Source organism: Musca domestica, unplaced genomic scaffold (genome assembly GCF_030504385.1).
Source record: "Musca domestica strain aabys unplaced genomic scaffold, Musca_domestica.polishedcontigs.V.1.1 27, whole genome shotgun sequence".
In the NCBI taxonomy this organism is placed as follows: Eukaryota; Metazoa; Arthropoda; class Insecta; order Diptera; family Muscidae; genus Musca; species Musca domestica.
The window spans coordinates 3,206,952-3,226,143 of record NW_026712286.1 but is presented as its reverse complement, the minus strand read 5'-3'; the positions used below and the strand labels follow the sequence as shown (position 1 = coordinate 3,226,143).

At 34.9% G+C, this 19,192-nt stretch overlaps 1 protein-coding gene across 1 annotated transcript; it reads left to right on the top strand.

Annotated features, from left to right (window-relative positions):
- Window positions 1–6,687: 6,687 nt before the first annotated feature.
- Window positions 6,688–7,819, top strand: LOC101889479 (cell death protein rpr). Its single transcript, XM_005184247.4, has one exon. It carries the CDS (start codon window positions 6,980–6,982, stop codon window positions 7,193–7,195), a length of 216 nt encoding a protein of 71 aa, XP_005184304.1. The 5' UTR covers window positions 6,688–6,979; the 3' UTR covers window positions 7,196–7,819.
- The last annotated feature ends 11,373 nt before the right edge of the window (window positions 7,820–19,192 follow it).

Here is a 19,192-nt window from a genome sequence, read left to right as displayed (position 1 = left end):
GTGTTGGCTAGATAGTTGACCACAAACCAATATTCAATAATCTATTACATGTCTTTTGTATAAATATTCTCTCATTTACAACGCAATAGAGGTGTAGTAAATGTGGCACATAGAGCTAAAAAAATTCAATTCAAAATGAAATGTGGCGCCCGACGTGGCGCATTGTATAACATTTTTTTGCAAATTGTTACAGTTTATAGCATTATCGAGATGATTTAACACTTTACCATAGCTTAAATTAAATCGTAGCACCCTTTGTTGTTCACAAGGCTCTCTCGCAAATCTATATTCGTACAGATTCAGGACTTTCAGTTTCGCGAGCGATTACATACAAGATGAGATGGAAAAACTGCAACAAACTTCAGACTGCTGTCATTTCTAAGCCAATCGTCCGACAGCTGCTAAAATTATTTCAGCGGCAGCTCGTTATATTGTTTACAAGCGTAAAAAAGCATTTTGATGAGAATTTTCCAGAAAAAAAGTTATTCGTTATGGAATTCAAGCGAGATAGTGTGATTTCTTTATATTTGGCTGGAAAACCACAAGTGGCAATCGTTAGAGCACTCCAGAATTTAAAAGTGAATAAATCTTTTGTGTTCCGGCGTCAAGGAAGTGGACGGAAGAAAACAGGAACATCAGCAGAAATGCTTCGAAAAGTAAAGAAGCGACTTGATCGAAACCCGCGTCGCAGTGGCCAAAAAATGGCACGTGAGCTGAACATATCGCAATATTCCATTCGGCAAATATTAAAAAATTAGCTCGGGGTAAAACCATTAAATTTCAAAAAGTGCACGAACTTAAACCGCAACAGAAAGAAAATTGACTCAAAAGAGCTAAAGAGTTGCATCGCTCGGCCGAAAGTGGTGAACTGCCGAATTTGGATTTTTCCGATGAGTAAACATTCGTTGTCCAGCAGTTTGTAAACAAACAAAATGATCGTGTTTACTTGCCAAAGTGGTCAGCTGAAAATGTACACCTTCGGTTGGCTACCAGAACTCAAGCGCCGGTCATGGCGATGGCGTGGGCCGCCATAATAGCCGATGATCGCTCTCCGCTCGAATTAATCCGCCGTGGCATCAGAATAAATGCCGAATATTATCGCGAAAATATTCTGGAGCCTTGGGCACGCAAACATTTTGGCCGCAGACCTTGGACCTACCAACAGAACTCTGCACCATCGCATTCAGCATGCGCCACCCAAGATTGGTTACAAAATGAGGTTCCTCGCTTCATTTCCAGAGCACAATGGCTAGTTTTTTTTTTTTCATTTTTCATTTAAACAAAGCAGGTACTTTTATTCATCGCAATTATTTGTCAACTTTTCTAAAATCTTTACCTCATAATTTAATGGATACGACAAGTAAGAGCATGAAAGTAATATGGGAAAGGCGATCTATATAATAAAAGTCAGGCATTTTAACAAAACCCACTTTGCAAGAAAGCAGAGGAATATTGAGTTAATTTTCTATTGATTTTTTCATTCTCCGTGTTGCTCAGAATATATTCCGGAATTCAGAAAAAAAAAACATTATTACTATGTATATTCCGATTGATTTCTTTTTCTTTTCCCAAGATTTTCCTAGCGGATTTAGACATATTTCTTTAAAAATGAAGTTTTCTTAAATTATTTAAAATAAATATAATTTTTCAAAAAAAAAATGCAATAGTATTTCAAAAGTATTTTATTCCTTTCAAAGTATTTTTTCCACATTCCGGTATGTCGGTATTTAAAAAGTAAATCCCGCTAAATGTTTTTTTTTAATATAGGTATTTTATATTCCTATATTATTTAAAAATGTTGCTTTTCTATATCTATAGATAGAAAAAAATACCCTCAACTATGACAATTTCGGTAGACTCCCTGTATGACTCAAAAAAAAAAAAAAGACGCTGAAATAAAACAGGAACATTAATTTTAATAAATCATTATAATGGCTGAATGAATAGGAAAGACGCCCCCGTTGTTAGAATTGTATATGTACCCACTATAGTACCTTTTACATATCGACATAGCTATGTAACAATGTGTATTCCAGAATGTCAGCCATCTTGGCTAAGATTCTACAAATCACAAAACATCAAAGTTTCACAAAATAGAAAAAAAACGGAATGTAATGAAACTCAAGAAAAAAAGATACCAACTGAAACTCCACCCAGTTGGATGATGAATCATCATCAACGACCATCCAAAGCAGGTACCATACACAAGCCATGCTGCCACTGCTAAAGCTTTACAATGATGTGAAAGAAATACGGTCATGGTCTATGGCAAACCTTTCCATATGAAAAACATAAAGATAATAAAAACCAGTAAAGAAAGTCTTAAAGTCGGGCGGGGCCGACTTTATGATACCCTACACCACTTTGCTAATTTAGTAGAGCTCCACATAACAAATAAAAGTTTTTATGGGAGAATTCAAACATACACGCCATGATTATAATTATAATTTAAAGTTCAAAGGACTAAATATGCCGAAGCATTTGTATCTTTTAAATTCGGAATTGTATTGCCCATTTGGTGCACAATTAATTTGAAATCGGATAAAGATATATATGGGAGCTATATCCAAATCTGAACCGATCTCGATAAAATTTGGCAAAGATATTTCTGAGCTGTATTTGATATATTTCCCTGAATATCGTTGTTACGGAATGCATACTACGGCTGTGGGTAACAAATATGACAAATCGGATGAACAATATATATGGGAGCTATAGCTATATCTGAACCGATCTTCACTAAATTTGACATACTACCTTCTAGACCCGATTCGGTCGTAAGTGCCAAATTCCATCCCATTTGGACAAATATTAGACGTTTGGTGCACAATCAAAGGTAAATCGGACGAAGTTATATATGGGAGCTATATCCAAATCTGAACCGATCCCGATAAAATTTAGCAAGTGTATTTCTGAGCTGCATTTGATATATTTCCCCAAGTATTGTTGTTGCAGAGTGCATATTACGGCGGCGGTGGACAAAAATAACAAATCGGATGAACAATATATATGGGAGCTATAGCTATATCTGAACCGATTTCAATCAAATTTGGCATACATATTTTCAGACCTAATTTGGGTGTATATGCAAAATTCCATACAATTCGGACTGATATTACACGTTTGGTGCACAATAAAAAGCAAATCGGACGAAGATATATATGGGAGCTATATCTAAATTTTTACCGATTATTTCCAATTTCAATAGGGTTCGTCCTTGGGCCAAACAAATGATCTGTGCAAAATTTCATGTGGATCGGGCAATAAATGCGACCTGTACATTGTTTACAAAAATACATGGACAGACGGACGGACGGACGGACGGACGGACAGACGGACGGACGGACGGACAGACGGACGGACGGACATGCATAAATCGACTCAGAATGTGATTCTATGCAGATCATCAAAAGGAACTATGGGTCTATCTCGTTTCCTTCTGCCTGTTACAAACAAATGCACAAAGACATAATACCCTGACCACCTTGTGGTGTAGGGTATAAATATCAAGGCAGAAAAAAAAGACAACATAGCAACATACCTACATAAATACTTATGCTTGGCTCCTCCCAGTTTTGTGGTCGTCACAAGAAGCCGGGAAATATTTGAAAACCACATACCAAGCTACCTTATGCAAAAGGGCCAAAAAGAGAAAGTAAATAGGAATTGTTAAGGTTTGAAAAAGACACCAAAGAATAATAGCAACAGCAACAACGAAAATCAAGGAAATTCTAAAACTCCGCCCATTTCTGAAATCATCCTGAACCAGTAATCTACCCATAAGGAAGTAAAACATAAAAAAAAAACACAACAATGTGTGCGTTGTTGCCACAAAGCAGTTCTAAGGATGTTAAGGACAGCCAGACAGGCAATTTGGAGGGCAAAAACCACCCTTAGGCCAAATTGGCAACAGCGTTGTTGTAACTACCTACCATGATTTGTAAAAAACACATAAAATTGGCGCCAAAAAGGAAGCTACAACCTCAAGACATTATGGCCACAAAAGAAAAAAAAAACAAATTCTTAAGAAACGTAGTCTTAGGGGATGAAAACTTCTCACAGGCACAAGAAAGCCATTTGTCTCCCAAGACAACGTTTTTAGGCAAGTCATGGAAGTTGGGCTCCCCTTTTTCCCCTCTCCTTCATAAACTGTTGCCATGTCTGGCATAAAAATAGCTCAACGACCTGTAACTTTGGCACCCTTAGTTAATGGCCTCAAACGAGGAAGAAAAAAACCAAAACAAGCCGCACGTTCTGTTGCGGCACTGGCAGGCCTCAACGTTTTTACTACGCCGACAGACAGACTGCTAGCCAGCCAATGTTTCGAAGTAAGACTCGAATGCGAAAGAGCGATGTCAACAAAATAGTAAAAACAAGCCCCCTGCCAAGAATCGTAAACAAATGTGTTTTTTGGCGGGCCATCATCGTGCGCTCGTTCGTTGTTCGAAAACAACGGTATTTCACGAAGCACGCAGAGAAAAACTGTTGTATTTTCTCGCTCTCCTTTGATAATTCTCTCTCTCTCTCTCTCTTTGCATGCACACACAACCAGTGTTGCCGTTTGAAATTTTTATTTCAGCCCAATTTTTTTCTAAAAACCGCCCAAAATCGACCATATCCGCCCAAACTGTAAAAAGTTGAATAATTTATATGTAGTTGAATTTTATTGAAAATCTTACACTATACATAAAAAAGGTACTCAAGTTTTATTACATTCAATGTATTAAATACATTAGAGAAAATAAAATTTGTGTTGGGGGTATTATAACTTTCATTGGGCCAAAAATTATGTAACACCACGAAATATTGGTTTCCCACATAGGAAAGTATATATGGATCTTCCTATCTCGCCGAGCTGAGTCGATCTAGCTATGTATGTCCGTCTGTCCGTCTGTAGCTGGGGTTAAGGTCAGAATAGAACCCTACTTCTTTTGGAGATGATCGCATAATATTTAGGGGTTAAATTGGACCAACAACTGAAAAATTTCCTGATTTTGCAGTTGCTCTACAGGTCACAATCATAGACCAATCGAAATTTAGCATGGGGCTAGAGCTTTGGACTGGGCAGAAGCCTTCCAATTTTGATGGTCATCGGGTAATATTTAGTGGTTTAGTAGACCATAGCATTTGCGATGAATAAAAGTCAATTTTTTCCATTAATCCGCGAATATGTTTACTGCCGGCGAAATCACAAATAGACGAACAGGTCAATTCTGACCGTTACGTAGATGCCGATAGTAAAAATATCGGATATATATAGAGAAATATATACAATGTATATATACAAAGGAAGGGGATGTCAACTAGAATGCTTATATCTTCAGAATGGCTTGAGCGATTTTGACAAATTTTGTCAATTTAGAATGCCCTTGGGGCATTAAAGTATAAATACTAAAAAATCACATAAAAAGATACCAATAATGATGTTCATATAGATTTTGTAGTATTTTGTGACATTTTATTTATTTTTTCATATTTTTGTCGCATGCTATTTTTTTTTAAAATTGACTTATAATATTGAAGTATTTGTTTTGTAATATTTTTTTCACTTTACGACACAGGTTAGGGTTATTATTTATATACAGATTGCAATTATCGTTCCATCCTCATGAAATTTTTCACAAAGGTAGGGTTAGGCTCAGAAGGGCTTAGCCTATTGTTTTCAAAGATGTCCGCAATATATTTAGGGGTTGAAATGGACCAGCAATTCAAAATGTTCTTGATTTTGCAGCCGTTATAAAGGTCCCAAATATAAACCTAAGGACACGAAATTTCGCATGAAGTTAGAGCTTAGGACAGCGGGTAGAATGGACCACTACTTTTGTGTAAAAAAATACCAACATTACTTACAGGCGATACACAATGCTGATTTCGTTGACGAATATTTCGTAGACCAAATATCGTAGACACGGATATCGGAGACACAGAGGGGCCTCTTGCTTTTAGAGATGATCGGAAAATATCTAGGGGTTTACATGAACCAAAAACAGAAAAAAAAAATTCCTGATCACACAATTGAAGACAATCGACACGCCTGAGAAGATCGGCAAGCACAGGGAAGAATTCTGGCATTTTGGATGACCATTGGAATATATTTAGCCGTAAAATGGACCACAAAAACTAACAGCACGACGGAGAGCATAAATATTCGGAGAATGTCCCTGGTCAAAATGCTAAGGGTAATATCTGGGCAGTGCTCCGTGACAATTTCAAAAGCGAAATCTTCCAAAATAGATTTGGACATGAGGGGGCTTCTAACATATTGTAGTGTTGTAGGGTATCACATGGTCGGCCCCGCACGACTATAGCCTAATGTATTATATATATTATTAAAAAAAAAACTTAACAAAAATCTATAAAATAAAAAACGATTCATCTCAATAAAAAAAGTATAAAATTCAGTTAGTAATAAAAAAAATTAAATTACCTAAAAATAAACAATGAAAAATAAATTTGTACTCAATATGGAAAAAATCCGCCCAAAATCCGCCCAAACCACAAAATTAATCTTTTTTCCGCCCAAATTTGGACGGAAACGCCCAAAACGGCAACACTGCACACAACAGCGAGAGTGCATGAGTTTTACGGTAAAAAACCCTTAATGTAGGTGATTTTGAGAGTTTGTGTGAGCACAAAGAGCAAGTAACGTATAAAAGGCGCTCTGAGTTGCACAATTAAATCAGTTCCCATTCAACCATCAAATCCAAAGGTTGTGCGTTCCTAACAAAGCAATTCGATAAAAAAGACATACATTTCAAATTTTATAATTTGTGAAAAAATAAAACGAGATTTTTTACAAGAAAAACATTGAATCATCAAAAAAATAAAGAAATCGAAAGAAAAAAATACCACAAAGACTTAAAGCAAAGTGCAAAGCCTAAAAGAAAAAGACTACAACTAATTACAAGAAATTGTGTAATTCAAAGAAATCAGTTTTTATTTGTAAAAAAAACAAAGAACAACAAACCAAAGCAGCAAAATGGCCGTGGCTTTCTATATACCCGATCAAGCCGCTCTAATGCGTAAGGCCCGTCAGCAGGAGCAACAAATTTTGGCAATGCGTGAGGCCCATTGGCGTTATGTGGCCTCGGTGGTCTATGATGTGTTGAGACAATATCTTCAAGCCACTCCATCCATATTGGGGCGTAGCTGCAGCAGTGCTGCCCAACAGTCAGACAAATCATCCAAGAAATAAACAACCCCATCATTACTAAACCTAACCAAAAGCAGTGGGGGAAATTCAAAGATCCAGCCAGCCAGCCAAGCCTACCAACAAAGATGCCATAGTACAAAAACCAATTTTAAGAAAATTATTTTCAAAACCACAAAAAGAAAACAACCCGTCGGCTAAAACAACGAAATTCAATATAAAAAAAGCTTTTTTTTTCAAATATTTTTAGAAAAATCCCATGATTATCTGATAATTGATAAATAATTTTGATTTTCTTCTATTTTGTATATCTCCATAAATTTAAATATTTTCCCAAAACTCATCAAAGCGATTGTGATAAGAATTTTCGTTGTTATTTTTCTGAGTTTTATTTTTTTTTTTTTTTTTTGTAATGGTAAAAAATTGAAAGTCTTTTCTTTAATGATTATTTTTTGTAAATTTTTGAATTTCACCCCCTCACCGCCCCCACTTAAATTAAAATTAAAACATTATGTAATATATAGTTTTTAAGCATTATTTTAGTTTTAAACAAAGGAAAAAACCAAGATTTCGCCTAAACAAACAAAAATTGTATCAATTTTTGTTTCTATTATTATTAATATGAATTTTAGTTTTAATATGAATGAGAAATAATAATACAATTACAAAAACGACACAAATAAAATACAAATTTTTATAAACAAAGAAAAATTTCAATTGATGTTTTTTATTTTATTTGATATTAAAAGAGGGTACAATGATATGGGGGATATTAGGTTTATAATTACAATTTTAAAAATAAGAGTCTTTTTCCAAAAAAATAAATAAATAAATAAAATAAAATAATAATAATCATAATAATAATAATAAACATAATAATATTAAAATGGACAAATAATTTTTAGATAGGAAAAAAAATAAAATAATAATAATCATAATAATAATAATCATAATAATAATAATAATATTAAAATGGACAAATAATTTTTAGATAGGAAAAAATTTTATCCTGATTTTATTGTCTAAGGTCAAGAAATAAATTATTATTATTTTTCTCTTATTCAAAAACCATGACTAACATCACCTCCGATTTCCCATATAAACTTTATTCTGATATGTTCACATGAGGTAGCTATCAATGAATCCCCTTTTGTGGTAGCCAGCCCTCGTCATTGGCCTCATTCCAAATATTCATTGAGTACAACAACAATGATGTTGAGAATTGTCGTTTTTTCTGCAATTAAAACAAAAACAAATAATAAAAAAAAATAAGGAACTTTGTCATACATCTTTCGTCGACAAGTCATAAATAAAACAATGGAAAAAACGTCTGAGCTTTTTCACTTCCGCAAAAAGAGAGAAAAGGAGATGCATGCACATTATATCTAGATATAATAATAAAAATATGAAATTGCCTTTACCAACTACATAATATTGTTGCAGCCATCATTGTTTGAGGTGTATTTTTGTTTAAATGACAATTATAAATATATTAATAATATTTACCACAATAAGAGTTTTTTAAATAGCTTTGTTTTAAAAATAAAAAAAAAAACATTTTTTAATGAAGGGGTATTACACAGAAATATAGTACGTTGTGCATGACCATATAGGGTATATTGTAGCGTAGCGGACAAGGCAATGTTAAGGGTAATTACGGTGAATAATGTCAGTTTTATGGCTTAATTTCATAATAATTAAATAATGCACACAAAAATATGTATTTTACCTTCACACCAATAAAAATTGTGAACAATATGTTATAACCTCCACCATACCATGGAGGATACATTAGGTTTGTCATTCCTTTTAAAACCCATAAAAAACACATTTTAGACTACAGCAAAACATTCTATGTCGATTTAGAAAAGTCCGCCCGTCTAAATATCCATCTGTAAAAGTCTCCAATATTCATCTGTAGCTTCCAAAGATCTATAAAATTAATATAAAATTTAAAATATTTTTTTCTTTAAGTATTTTATGGCCGAATCTTATGTATTGAAAATGGGCCATAGAAGTATATGCTTTGATATTGCCCCCATAAAACGGTACCCCACCCGATTTTTATATCCTACAACCCTATGTGTTGGGGTATTATAAGTTCGATTGGGCCAAAAACCCTTCCTGATTTTGCAGTAGCTCTACAGGTCGCAATTATTGACGCGGAATTTAGCATGAGTGTAGAGTTTAGAACTGGGCAGAAGCCTACCAATTTAAATGATCATCGGACAATATTTGGGAGGTAAAATAGACCACAAATTTAATATAAGAAAAACCAAAAATATCCACTAAACCGCGAATATTTTTGATCTCGGCGAAATCACAAATTCAGGGTGAGAGGAAAAAACTGGAACCAAATTCAGACTGCTGTCATTTCTAAGCCACTTGTCCGACAGCTGTTAAAATTATGCCAGTGACAGCTCATTTACAAGCGTAAAAAACCATTTTGGCGAGAATTTTCCAGAAAAAAAGTTATTCGTGATGGAATTCAAGCGTGATAGTGTGATTTCTTTATATTTGGCTGAAAAAAAAAAACAAGTGGCTATCGTTAGAGCACTAAATGTGAATAATTTTTTTTTGTCTCGTTATCCTGCTACTGCTGGCCCAACGTCAAGAAGTGGACGGAAGAAAACTGCAACATCAACAGAAATGGTTCGAAAAGTAAAGAAACGACTTGATTGACGCGGGTTTCAATGTGCCGAAAAATGGCTCGTGAGCTGAACATATCGCTATATTCCATTCGGCAAATATTGAGAATTGAGTTCAAGGTAAAGCTATTGAAATTCCAAAAAGTGCTAGAACTTACGCGCAACAGAAAAAAAAACTAAAACAATTTACAGAGTTGCTTCGCTTGGTGGTGAACTGCCGAATTTGGTTTTCTACGATGAAAAAACATTCGTTGTCCAGCAGTTTGTAAACAAACAAAATGATCGTGTCTATTTGCCAAAGAGGTCAGCTGAAAATGTGCACCCTCGGTTGGCCAGCAGAACTCAAGCGCAGGCCATGGTGATGGTGTGGTGTGTCGCTCTCGGGCTCGTATTAATCGACCGTGGCATCAGAATAAATGCCGAATATTATCGCTAAAATATTCTGGAGGGTGTATTAAAGCCTTGGGCACGCAAATATTTTGACTGCAGACCTTGGACATTCCAACAGAACTCAGCACCATCACACTTAGTACGCTCCACGCAAGAATGTTTGCAAAATGAGGTTCCTCGCTTTATTTCCAGCGCACAATGGCCACCAATATTTTAAAATCCGTTGGACTATTGTGTCCGAAGTATTTTGGAAAGCAAAGTTGGCACTAAATATACCAAAGTGTCGATAACCTCAAGCAAGTGCTTCGCCAAGAAAGGGCCAAAATACCCAGCGTGTGGCTTCATTGGGCGTTTGAAGGCCATAATTCGTGCCAAAGCTGACAACTTCGAACAAATATAAACTTATTCTAAAATTTGATGCTATTTCCGACATTTTTTGCTTTCTTTAAAAAAAACGAGTTAGAAAACATCAGTCGGTTTTGCCGACAGATGTATTCCCTCAGCCAATGTTCGATTATTTAAAAATATTTTGACTTCTGTTATGATTATTCAAACTCTCCTCTATGGAGTGGGTTTTCAAAGAATGGGCCAATATTGTCCATTTCGTATTGGACCTAAATAAATATGATATATGTAGTGCGGCGTCCCAGGTTTGGACTATATTGTTAACTTCGTTCACTTTAAATGAGATATGTAATAATTTTTTAGAAAATGTAAACATATGCGTGAGGTACCAGATATAGTCGACAGAAGTGTTCCATTTTCATGCTTCATCTAATACAACAAAAATATTGGTATGGGTAAAATTACAAAAAAATCTAACATTTATATCCAATTTATAAATTCCATTTTCATCTCAGGTTTCCGGTTGAGCGATATATACCCTCTCTAGTCATATGGCTCAGGGTATAAAAAATATAAACATTATGGCGTTTGACTTTGTTGTAGTTTTTTTCTCACCCTGTATATAGTTTTTTATGTGAAGATGTCACTGATGATTAGGTTCGAATTTTCTTTAAACAATATTTTTCCACGTTGAAAATCTTACCAGTCGAAATCTTTTCGTATAAACGCTTAATGGTGTTCTTAGAAGGCGCACTTCTCACATTTTTTAATGTTTTAAAAGCACGTTGAGTTTTCACAATTGACTTCTTCTGTTAAATGTTAATTTCAACTATTTCAGAGCACTCGCGTGGCGTGTATTGGTTCATGGTAAAAATCTGCTTGTACTGACGCTTCAAACGCGGTATGTCATTAAGCGATGTGAAATCTCTGTCAAAAGTTATGGCGTTGCCAGATGGGTCCGTCGAATATGGGTAACCCTGTATACTAATTTTTTCTCTATGTGATAAAAAATTACAAAAATGAGAAATATAAAAATTATTTTCAAAAATGTATTTTCAACCAAAAGCATTAAATTGCTCTCTCAAAAAAAAAAAAAAAAAAGGCAACGAAAATCTTAAAATCCCATACATCCCAAAAAACTCATGATAATGTCTTTTATCCATCATCCTTTCAATTTTATAATTGCAACATTACAAATTTTATGGTTGTTTTCTTTAAACGGAATACATTTTTGCACACATCTTCTAACATCTGGAAAAGGGGTGGGGATGAATTTGTTTATACTTTGTTCTTTAAGGATTAATGGTTTATTGCCACGTATGTTTTGGTAGTTGAATTAAAGAAAGAATGCCATGCCATAAAAAGAAATTCATTCATTCAAGGATATTATGGAAAACTAATAAAAATCCATCATTTTGATATGTTAAGGGTAAATATGGATGGAAAAGTGTCACATTTGTGGTTACTTTTTGTTTTGCTACCTCAAGGAATGGAAAGGTGTGTCAGCGCTTACATTGCAATAATCATAGACGGTTGGCTTTTAATGCATTATTGCAGTTATTATTGTTGTTCGTTTTGTTAGTAGCTACCGTCATAAAAAACGTGGCATAATGGCAACAAACTTTACATTTTCCGTTTAGTTTTATTACTTTGCAATTTTTTCTTTTGTTTTTTCATCAGCGTTTCAGCTACTCATTTTTTCCCCGACCACAAAACGTGCTAAAACAGCAGTTGTCCTTGCAATTGCATTTTGTTTTTTTTTTTTGTTGCCTTTTGGAAACCATAAAAAATCGTCATAATCCATGTTGTGACATTTCGTTGTCATTGCATTTTTGGCATTTTGTTTTTATTTCTTCTTCGTTTTCATAAAAAATAACGTAACATCCTGCACATTACTTGACTTTGGCTTCGTGTGAAATTATGATAAATATTGTCAGCAACGCCAAGCCATGTTTATCCTGAGAATCTAGCCCAGAAATCTATTTCGCTGTGAGTGCAAAACGAATTTGCCCATCCCTGTGTGGAACTTGAGAAAATATGTTTCGCTGTAACGCAAAGTTCTGTTTCTCGTAAAAAATGCCATTGCATTTGTCGTTAAGACTGCCACGAACAGGACAATTTATCTGTGCAGCCATAAACATTAAAAATGTTAAAAATTCTGATTACATTCCCTGAGTTCATTTAATTAAATTAGCTTTTTTATTAGACAAAGCTACGGGGAAATATTGTGGAAATCTTGGAAAAATGCTTTCATTTGTAACAGAGACCAAAGGGACCAAAAATAAAACAAATTTTTTCTAATACCCCACGTAATTGAAATGAGGTTAGTTGTTTAGTCCATTTTATTTCTCAATCGCCTTGAGAAATAATTAAATTAAATATTAATAATAAATTAATTAAATAAAAAATAATTACATTGCCTTTGAAACCATTTTATACAGGACAACATCCGCTTAGTCCAATTTTGGCATGATCTTTCCAACTTCAGTGCTTTAATGTTGTCTTGCAGCAAATCAATTGAAATGGGCTTTCCCATAGCCCCAAAAAACTTCAAATAAAATGTTCACCGAACTCGCCTCGCAAAAAGTCCATTGTTACCCGTGCTGTGTGGCATGCAAGTCAAGCTCTTGCACTTTGGGCGAAAAAAATTGGATATCTTCCCAGAGTAAAGAGTGAAACTCGGTCGTAATCTCGTAGTGAGCACTCCTGGGAGTAAACAAGTAAAAAAGCTGTAAGTTCGACCTGGCCGAACTTTGAATACCCTCCACCATTCAGTACAAATTTTGGCAATTTAAAAAGAAAAATCTGTTAAAAATTCTGTTAACATCTTAAAAATACCGAATGTAGCCGTATATTCGGGTCTACACGACGACGTGGACCAGCATAGGGAAATTTTGTCATAAGCTGTTGTAATATTCAAATGCGAAACTTGAAAAAAAAAAATCTGTTTATAATGTAGCTAAAATCATCACAATACCGAATATAGGGAGGTACCTTGGGGGTTATAAATCGTGGACCTGCACAGGCAATTTTCTGTCTTAGGCTGTAGTATCCATTACGAACTTCAAATACAAAAGTTAAAAAAAATTCTGGTGAATAATGTCGCTAAAAACATCGAAATACCGAATATAGGGAGGTACCATGGGGGTTATAAAACGTGGACCTGCACAGACAACGAACTTCAAATACGACATTTGAAACAATTCTGGTGAATAATGTCGTTATACTCATCAAAATACCGAATATCGGGAGCTACCATTATATGGGGGCTATACCAAAACGTGGACCTACTACCCATTTCCAACACTATAAGTCCTGCAGACATAATATACATTTGAGTAAAATTTTTTCAATCTACTTCACTTCGTTCGGAAGCTAGAGTGATTTCCACAGACGGACGGGCATCCCTAAATCAACATAAAATTTTATGGTGATCAAGGATATATATACTTTGTGGGGTCTGAAATATATATTTCGAGATGTTACAAACGGAATGACAAACTTAACATACCCTCCCTTCTATGGTGGAGGGTATAAAAATTACAGCCTCATCACAGTGACCCTAACGCCAAGAGTGACCCTAATTCAAAATTTCAAGTTTCTAAGTTCACTCGTTTCGTCTGAACGTTGACGAGTCTGTAGCAGACCTCGACTTATTAAAAGTAGATTCTTCCTATTGATTTTGACGCGATCGCCCCCTCTCCTTCAGTTATCCTTAACACACACATGCGCACACAAATCAACAAAAAAAAAATAATATTTTCATACCCTACACCACAAGGTGGTCAGGGTATTATGTCGTTGTGCATTTGTTTGTAACATGGAGAAGGAAGCGAGATAGACCCATAGTTACCTTTGAAGATCTCCATAGAATCACTTTCTAAGTTTATTTATGCATGTCAGACCGTCTGTTCGTCTGTCCGTCCGTCTGTCCGTCCGTCTGTCCGTCCGTCCGTCCGTCCGTCCGTCTGTACATGTATTCTTGTGACAAAAATGCAGGTCGCATTTATTATCCGATTGAGATGAAATTTTCCAAACAACATTTGTTTGGCCCAAGGACGAACCCTATTGAAATTGGAGATAATCGGTAAAAATTTAGATATAGCTCCCATATATATCTTCGTCCGATTTACCTTTTATTGTGCACCAAACGTGTAATATTTGCCCAAATGGGATGGAATTTGGCACATACGGCCGAATTGAGTCTAGAAGGTAGTATGCCAAATTTGGTAAAGATCGGTTCAGATATAGCTATAGCTCCCATCAGATATAGCTATAGCTCCCATATATATTGTTTATCCGATTTTTTGTATTTGTTACCCACAGTCGTAATATGCACTCCGTAACAATGATATTCAGGGAAATATATCAAATACAGCTCAGAAATAACTTTGCCAAATTTTATCGAGATCGGTTCAGATTTGGATGTAGCTCGCATATATATCTATATCTGATTTCAAATTAATTTTGCACCAAATACAATACATATATTGTCCTTTCAACTTTAAATTAAAATTATAATCATAGCGTGTATGATTGAATTCTCCCATAAAAACTTTTAATTGTTATGTGGAGCTCTACTAAATTAGTAAAGTGGTGTAGGGTATCATAAAATCGGCCCCGCCCGAACGAAGACTAAACTCCATATAAGCTGACACTTTTCGAGTAAGTTTTACTCCCCAGTTAAAACGAGCAAATTTGTGCTGCCATATTTTTTACTCAAAACTTTTATTTATTCGAAACAATTGTCACCTAGGACCGGGAATATTATAATTTCCATACGCATTCATTTCCATAAATTTCCACGGAATAAAATCCATATTTTCTGTGTATAAATCCACCAATTTCTTTTTGTTGCGAAACTTCTTTTTTGACAACAGTTTCTTGTTAATCTGTCACTTGAGCAACTCTCATTTGAAGCAATTAGCAACAAAGTAATTGTTAATAACAACTACTTACACAACTACTTGACATGACTCACACAGCAATGCTGCCCTGGACTCTGGGTTCATTAGCGCAAAAGACAAGACAAGACACACAAACCATTGTTGGTAATAAAATATAACAAACTTTTGGCCAAAAGCATTTAACCAAATAACCCGTCAATTATCAAAAATGAAATAAAACTTAAGCTTCGACAACAACTACAACATCAGCAGCAATGAGAATAAAACTTTCCTCATACGAAGAAGACAGACATCGTTGTCAAAATTGTAGAAAAAGTTCTTCTTCTAAATGTTACGAAGATTGTCGAAGAGAATAAAAACTTTAACACTTTGTTGGTGTTGTTGTTGCTGGTGTTCAAAGCAATTGAACTTTTCGCGCTAACAACTCATCAATGGCCAAGAAGAAGTTCATTGTTCGTTTTTTTGCTTCATTTTTTTGGGCACGGGGGAAACAAGGAAACCTTATCCACTCGTGATCTTAATCATAAAGTCACGTTAATTTTTCAATAGCAGAGTTTTTGGTAGCAAACAAAACACAGCTAACAAAAATTGCTGCAAACGTTAATTAGTTTTGTTTTTAGCGAGTCCATAGTTGTTCCGAGAACATTTTTGATTTTATCGATAAAGTTTTTCCGGCACTCAAAGAGAAAACTTTTTCTGTTTGCAATTTTCTGCACCATATCTTCTTTTTTTCCAACAAATGCATTTTGCGCTTTGGGTGTGAGTTTGGTTTTCTATTCCTGTTGCTTCCTGCCAAATGCATTGCTCCTTTAACGGCCAAAGTTTAATTAAATACACAAGCATTATTAACGCTTTGCCAATTGGTATCAAAGGAATAGTTGTTCCGCGAACAATTTTTTTGTGGAGTCTCTTGCTATTCGCCGGAAGCTTTCTCGGGAAATTCACTTAAAAATGTAAATTGTTTTGTTAGCACCTAATTTTTTGTCTTTATCCTTTTTAATGGCTGTTGTCTTGAAGTGGAAATCTTGACATTAACAAAAGATAATTGAATTTCATTTTGAAATTTAATGTCGGCCATAAAGACAGGGAAATTGTTTTGCTTTCGCTAATGTTTACAATGAGAAATATGCTTTGGATTATTAGAAATATGCGAAGATATTCAAAGGACGTGGGTTGATGAGGTCAGGACTCCGCCAAACAACATAGCGTTTGTGTCAGAGCTACATTGAAATAATATCAACTTTTGGGTCAAAATTTCTAGTTCTAAACTTAGATTTTTTTTAAAGTAGAGGAACACTTTTTAATGTTTTCAATGGCTTTTGTCCATATAAGACCCATAAACAATTATCGTCCCAGAGTAGCCCTTTAAAAACCCTCTCTGTACAGAGGATTTCCAAAAAGGTTTCTACCATAAATGCCTCTTTGCAGAGAAAATTTCTTAAGGTCTTCTCTCTTCAGATGATTTTTATTAAAAAATATTCTTTCCGCAAAACATCCTTAAAAAATCTGCTACAGAAAGACGTTTATAGGCTCTCATCTCCAAAGACCTTTAAAATATATATTTTTTATATAAAATACCAGAACTTCTGCCTATAGAGGACATCCATAAAATCTTCTTTCTGTAAAAGATGTCTAAAAGCTCATTGGTGTATAGAAAATCCTGGGCACAGGTTTGCTCATTTTTATTCCAGAGCAAAACTTGCTCGCAAGCGGGAATGCTCAAAGAGTGGGAGTTTTTTTATGGAATTTACATTTTAATATTATGTTGTGTGTGGGATCGCCCCTGAGTCACTTATGTTTATGAAAATTAGAGTTCGAGCCGAAGAGCTCGAAAAAGAGTCAGAGTGTGTTCTAAGAGTGAAATGGAGTAAATAAAATATATGTTTTTTGCTTTTTATGTGTGCGTGTGTGTAACCTCAAACCGGTTTTTATGTTGCTGTGAACTGTGAGACAGGGTCGGGGTAATCGTGACCAAAATCAAAGAAGAGAAAAGAGTAAATATGATGGATATTTTATGCAAGAGAGTTAATGCCTTTCAATGTGTTTGGTTTTATTTCGTTTGCTGCTGTAGTTGGAGAAATCACACTACGCTACAGCCAAGGTATGATAATTAAAAGAGTGCACGGCAAGAGTAAAATCTGCTCGCATTCGAACGAATTTTGCTCTCGCTTTAAAACAAGCTCGTGAGTGTGCTAGATTTGTTTTTTTTTTCTACTCAAAAAGTGCTCCCTTTCGACTTCGGACGAGTTTCTGATAATAAAATTTCAAAGATCCATTGCGAATAGAATTCTTCTAAAAGGGTTACCTTCTTTGGAACATATCTCTATAGAAGTCTTTGATAGGTTATTTCATCATTAAAACATATGTTTTCTCTTCTTTTAAATTTTTTTCTCTTTGTAGAAGAATTCTTTTTTCTTACTTCTCTTTACAGACCATCGTTGAGAGAACGACTCTCAATGAGGCTTCCATTTTAGAAGATAGAAGACTTCTAAAAAGTATTTTCTCATTAAAAGGTGTTTTCAAAGGTCTCTTTTGGGAGAAACCCTGGAAGAGAGTTACAATTTTGTATTTTCTCAATTTTGTTACTCTCCGATTACATTGTTCTCAATGGATCTAATTGTGCGTGTGGAGAGAATTACTTCGATTGAAGGCACGTTTGACTGCTTTTGCTTGGTCCTGCTTTAGAAGACCATTAAGCCTTTTCTCTCTATAGAAGATCTTTAAAATGTCTAGTATCATCAGTGTCCCTCCCATGTGTACATACCTTTCGTAAACTGAAATACTATCGTCGAATTTAATTGATAATTTCAAGTTTTTTTTACCGGTCCTCCTTCAATAAGTTTCCTGATAACTTTCCCATTATTATGTATTTCATTATTTGTCATTAAAAATTCTTGTGATATTCTACCGAAAAACAATAGAGAAAGAAATTTATCATTTATGTTTTTCATCTTCTCGGTAGCTGGTGACTCCTAAAAGATGTTTTTGTTATTTTTAGAGCCTTTAAGCTTATTACTCATCATCACGACATAATAACATTAACTTCAATGGCTGACTGGCTTTTCACTCCAACTAATGGTCATCTCAAGTAATTTGTAAGGATTCAAAGTCAATACAGTTATCAAAATAATAAAAATAATTTTTAAGAGCCACATAAAAATTATCATCGCCAATGGACGTCATCATTTATTTTCATAATGAAAACTCATCAAAGGCGAACCAAGAGACAGGAAAAACGTACAAAGTCAAAAAGAAAAAAAAAAATACGAAACTACAACACAATATTGTTCCTTTTCGAAAATGATGTAAAGGAAAACTCGCTCTCTTATGATTGATGACTTTTCTATGTAGAGCAACTTGACATGTGGTGGGTGGAGGAGTTGTGGCTGAAACACACACACACACGCAAGCAGGGAAACGGATATAACCAAAAGTCAATGTTAATGAGAATCCTTAGACGTTGAAATTTGCTTCACCCACACGCTTTACCGGGAAACTTCTTTGGAGCACGCACTCGGCTTCTGCCGATTCGATTAAAGCATAAAATCATGGCGAATCATATGAAAACATTATTAATTATTGATATGTCATTAGATGGCTGTCTGTCTGCCTGTCCGTCCGTCTGCTTGTCTATCTATATAAATGTTGACGGCAATGAATGAATATTTTATAAATGAAAGCAAATACTTTTAGTTCTTATGTTTCTGCATCCTTCATTGACATAAGGTGAGGGGAGGGTGGTAGATTGTATC

Excerpts from the sequence above, each read along its gene's own strand:
- LOC101889479 (XM_005184247.4), top strand. The coding sequence starts at position 6,980 with ATGGCCGTGGCTTTCTATATACCCGATCAAGCCGCTCTAATGCGTAAG.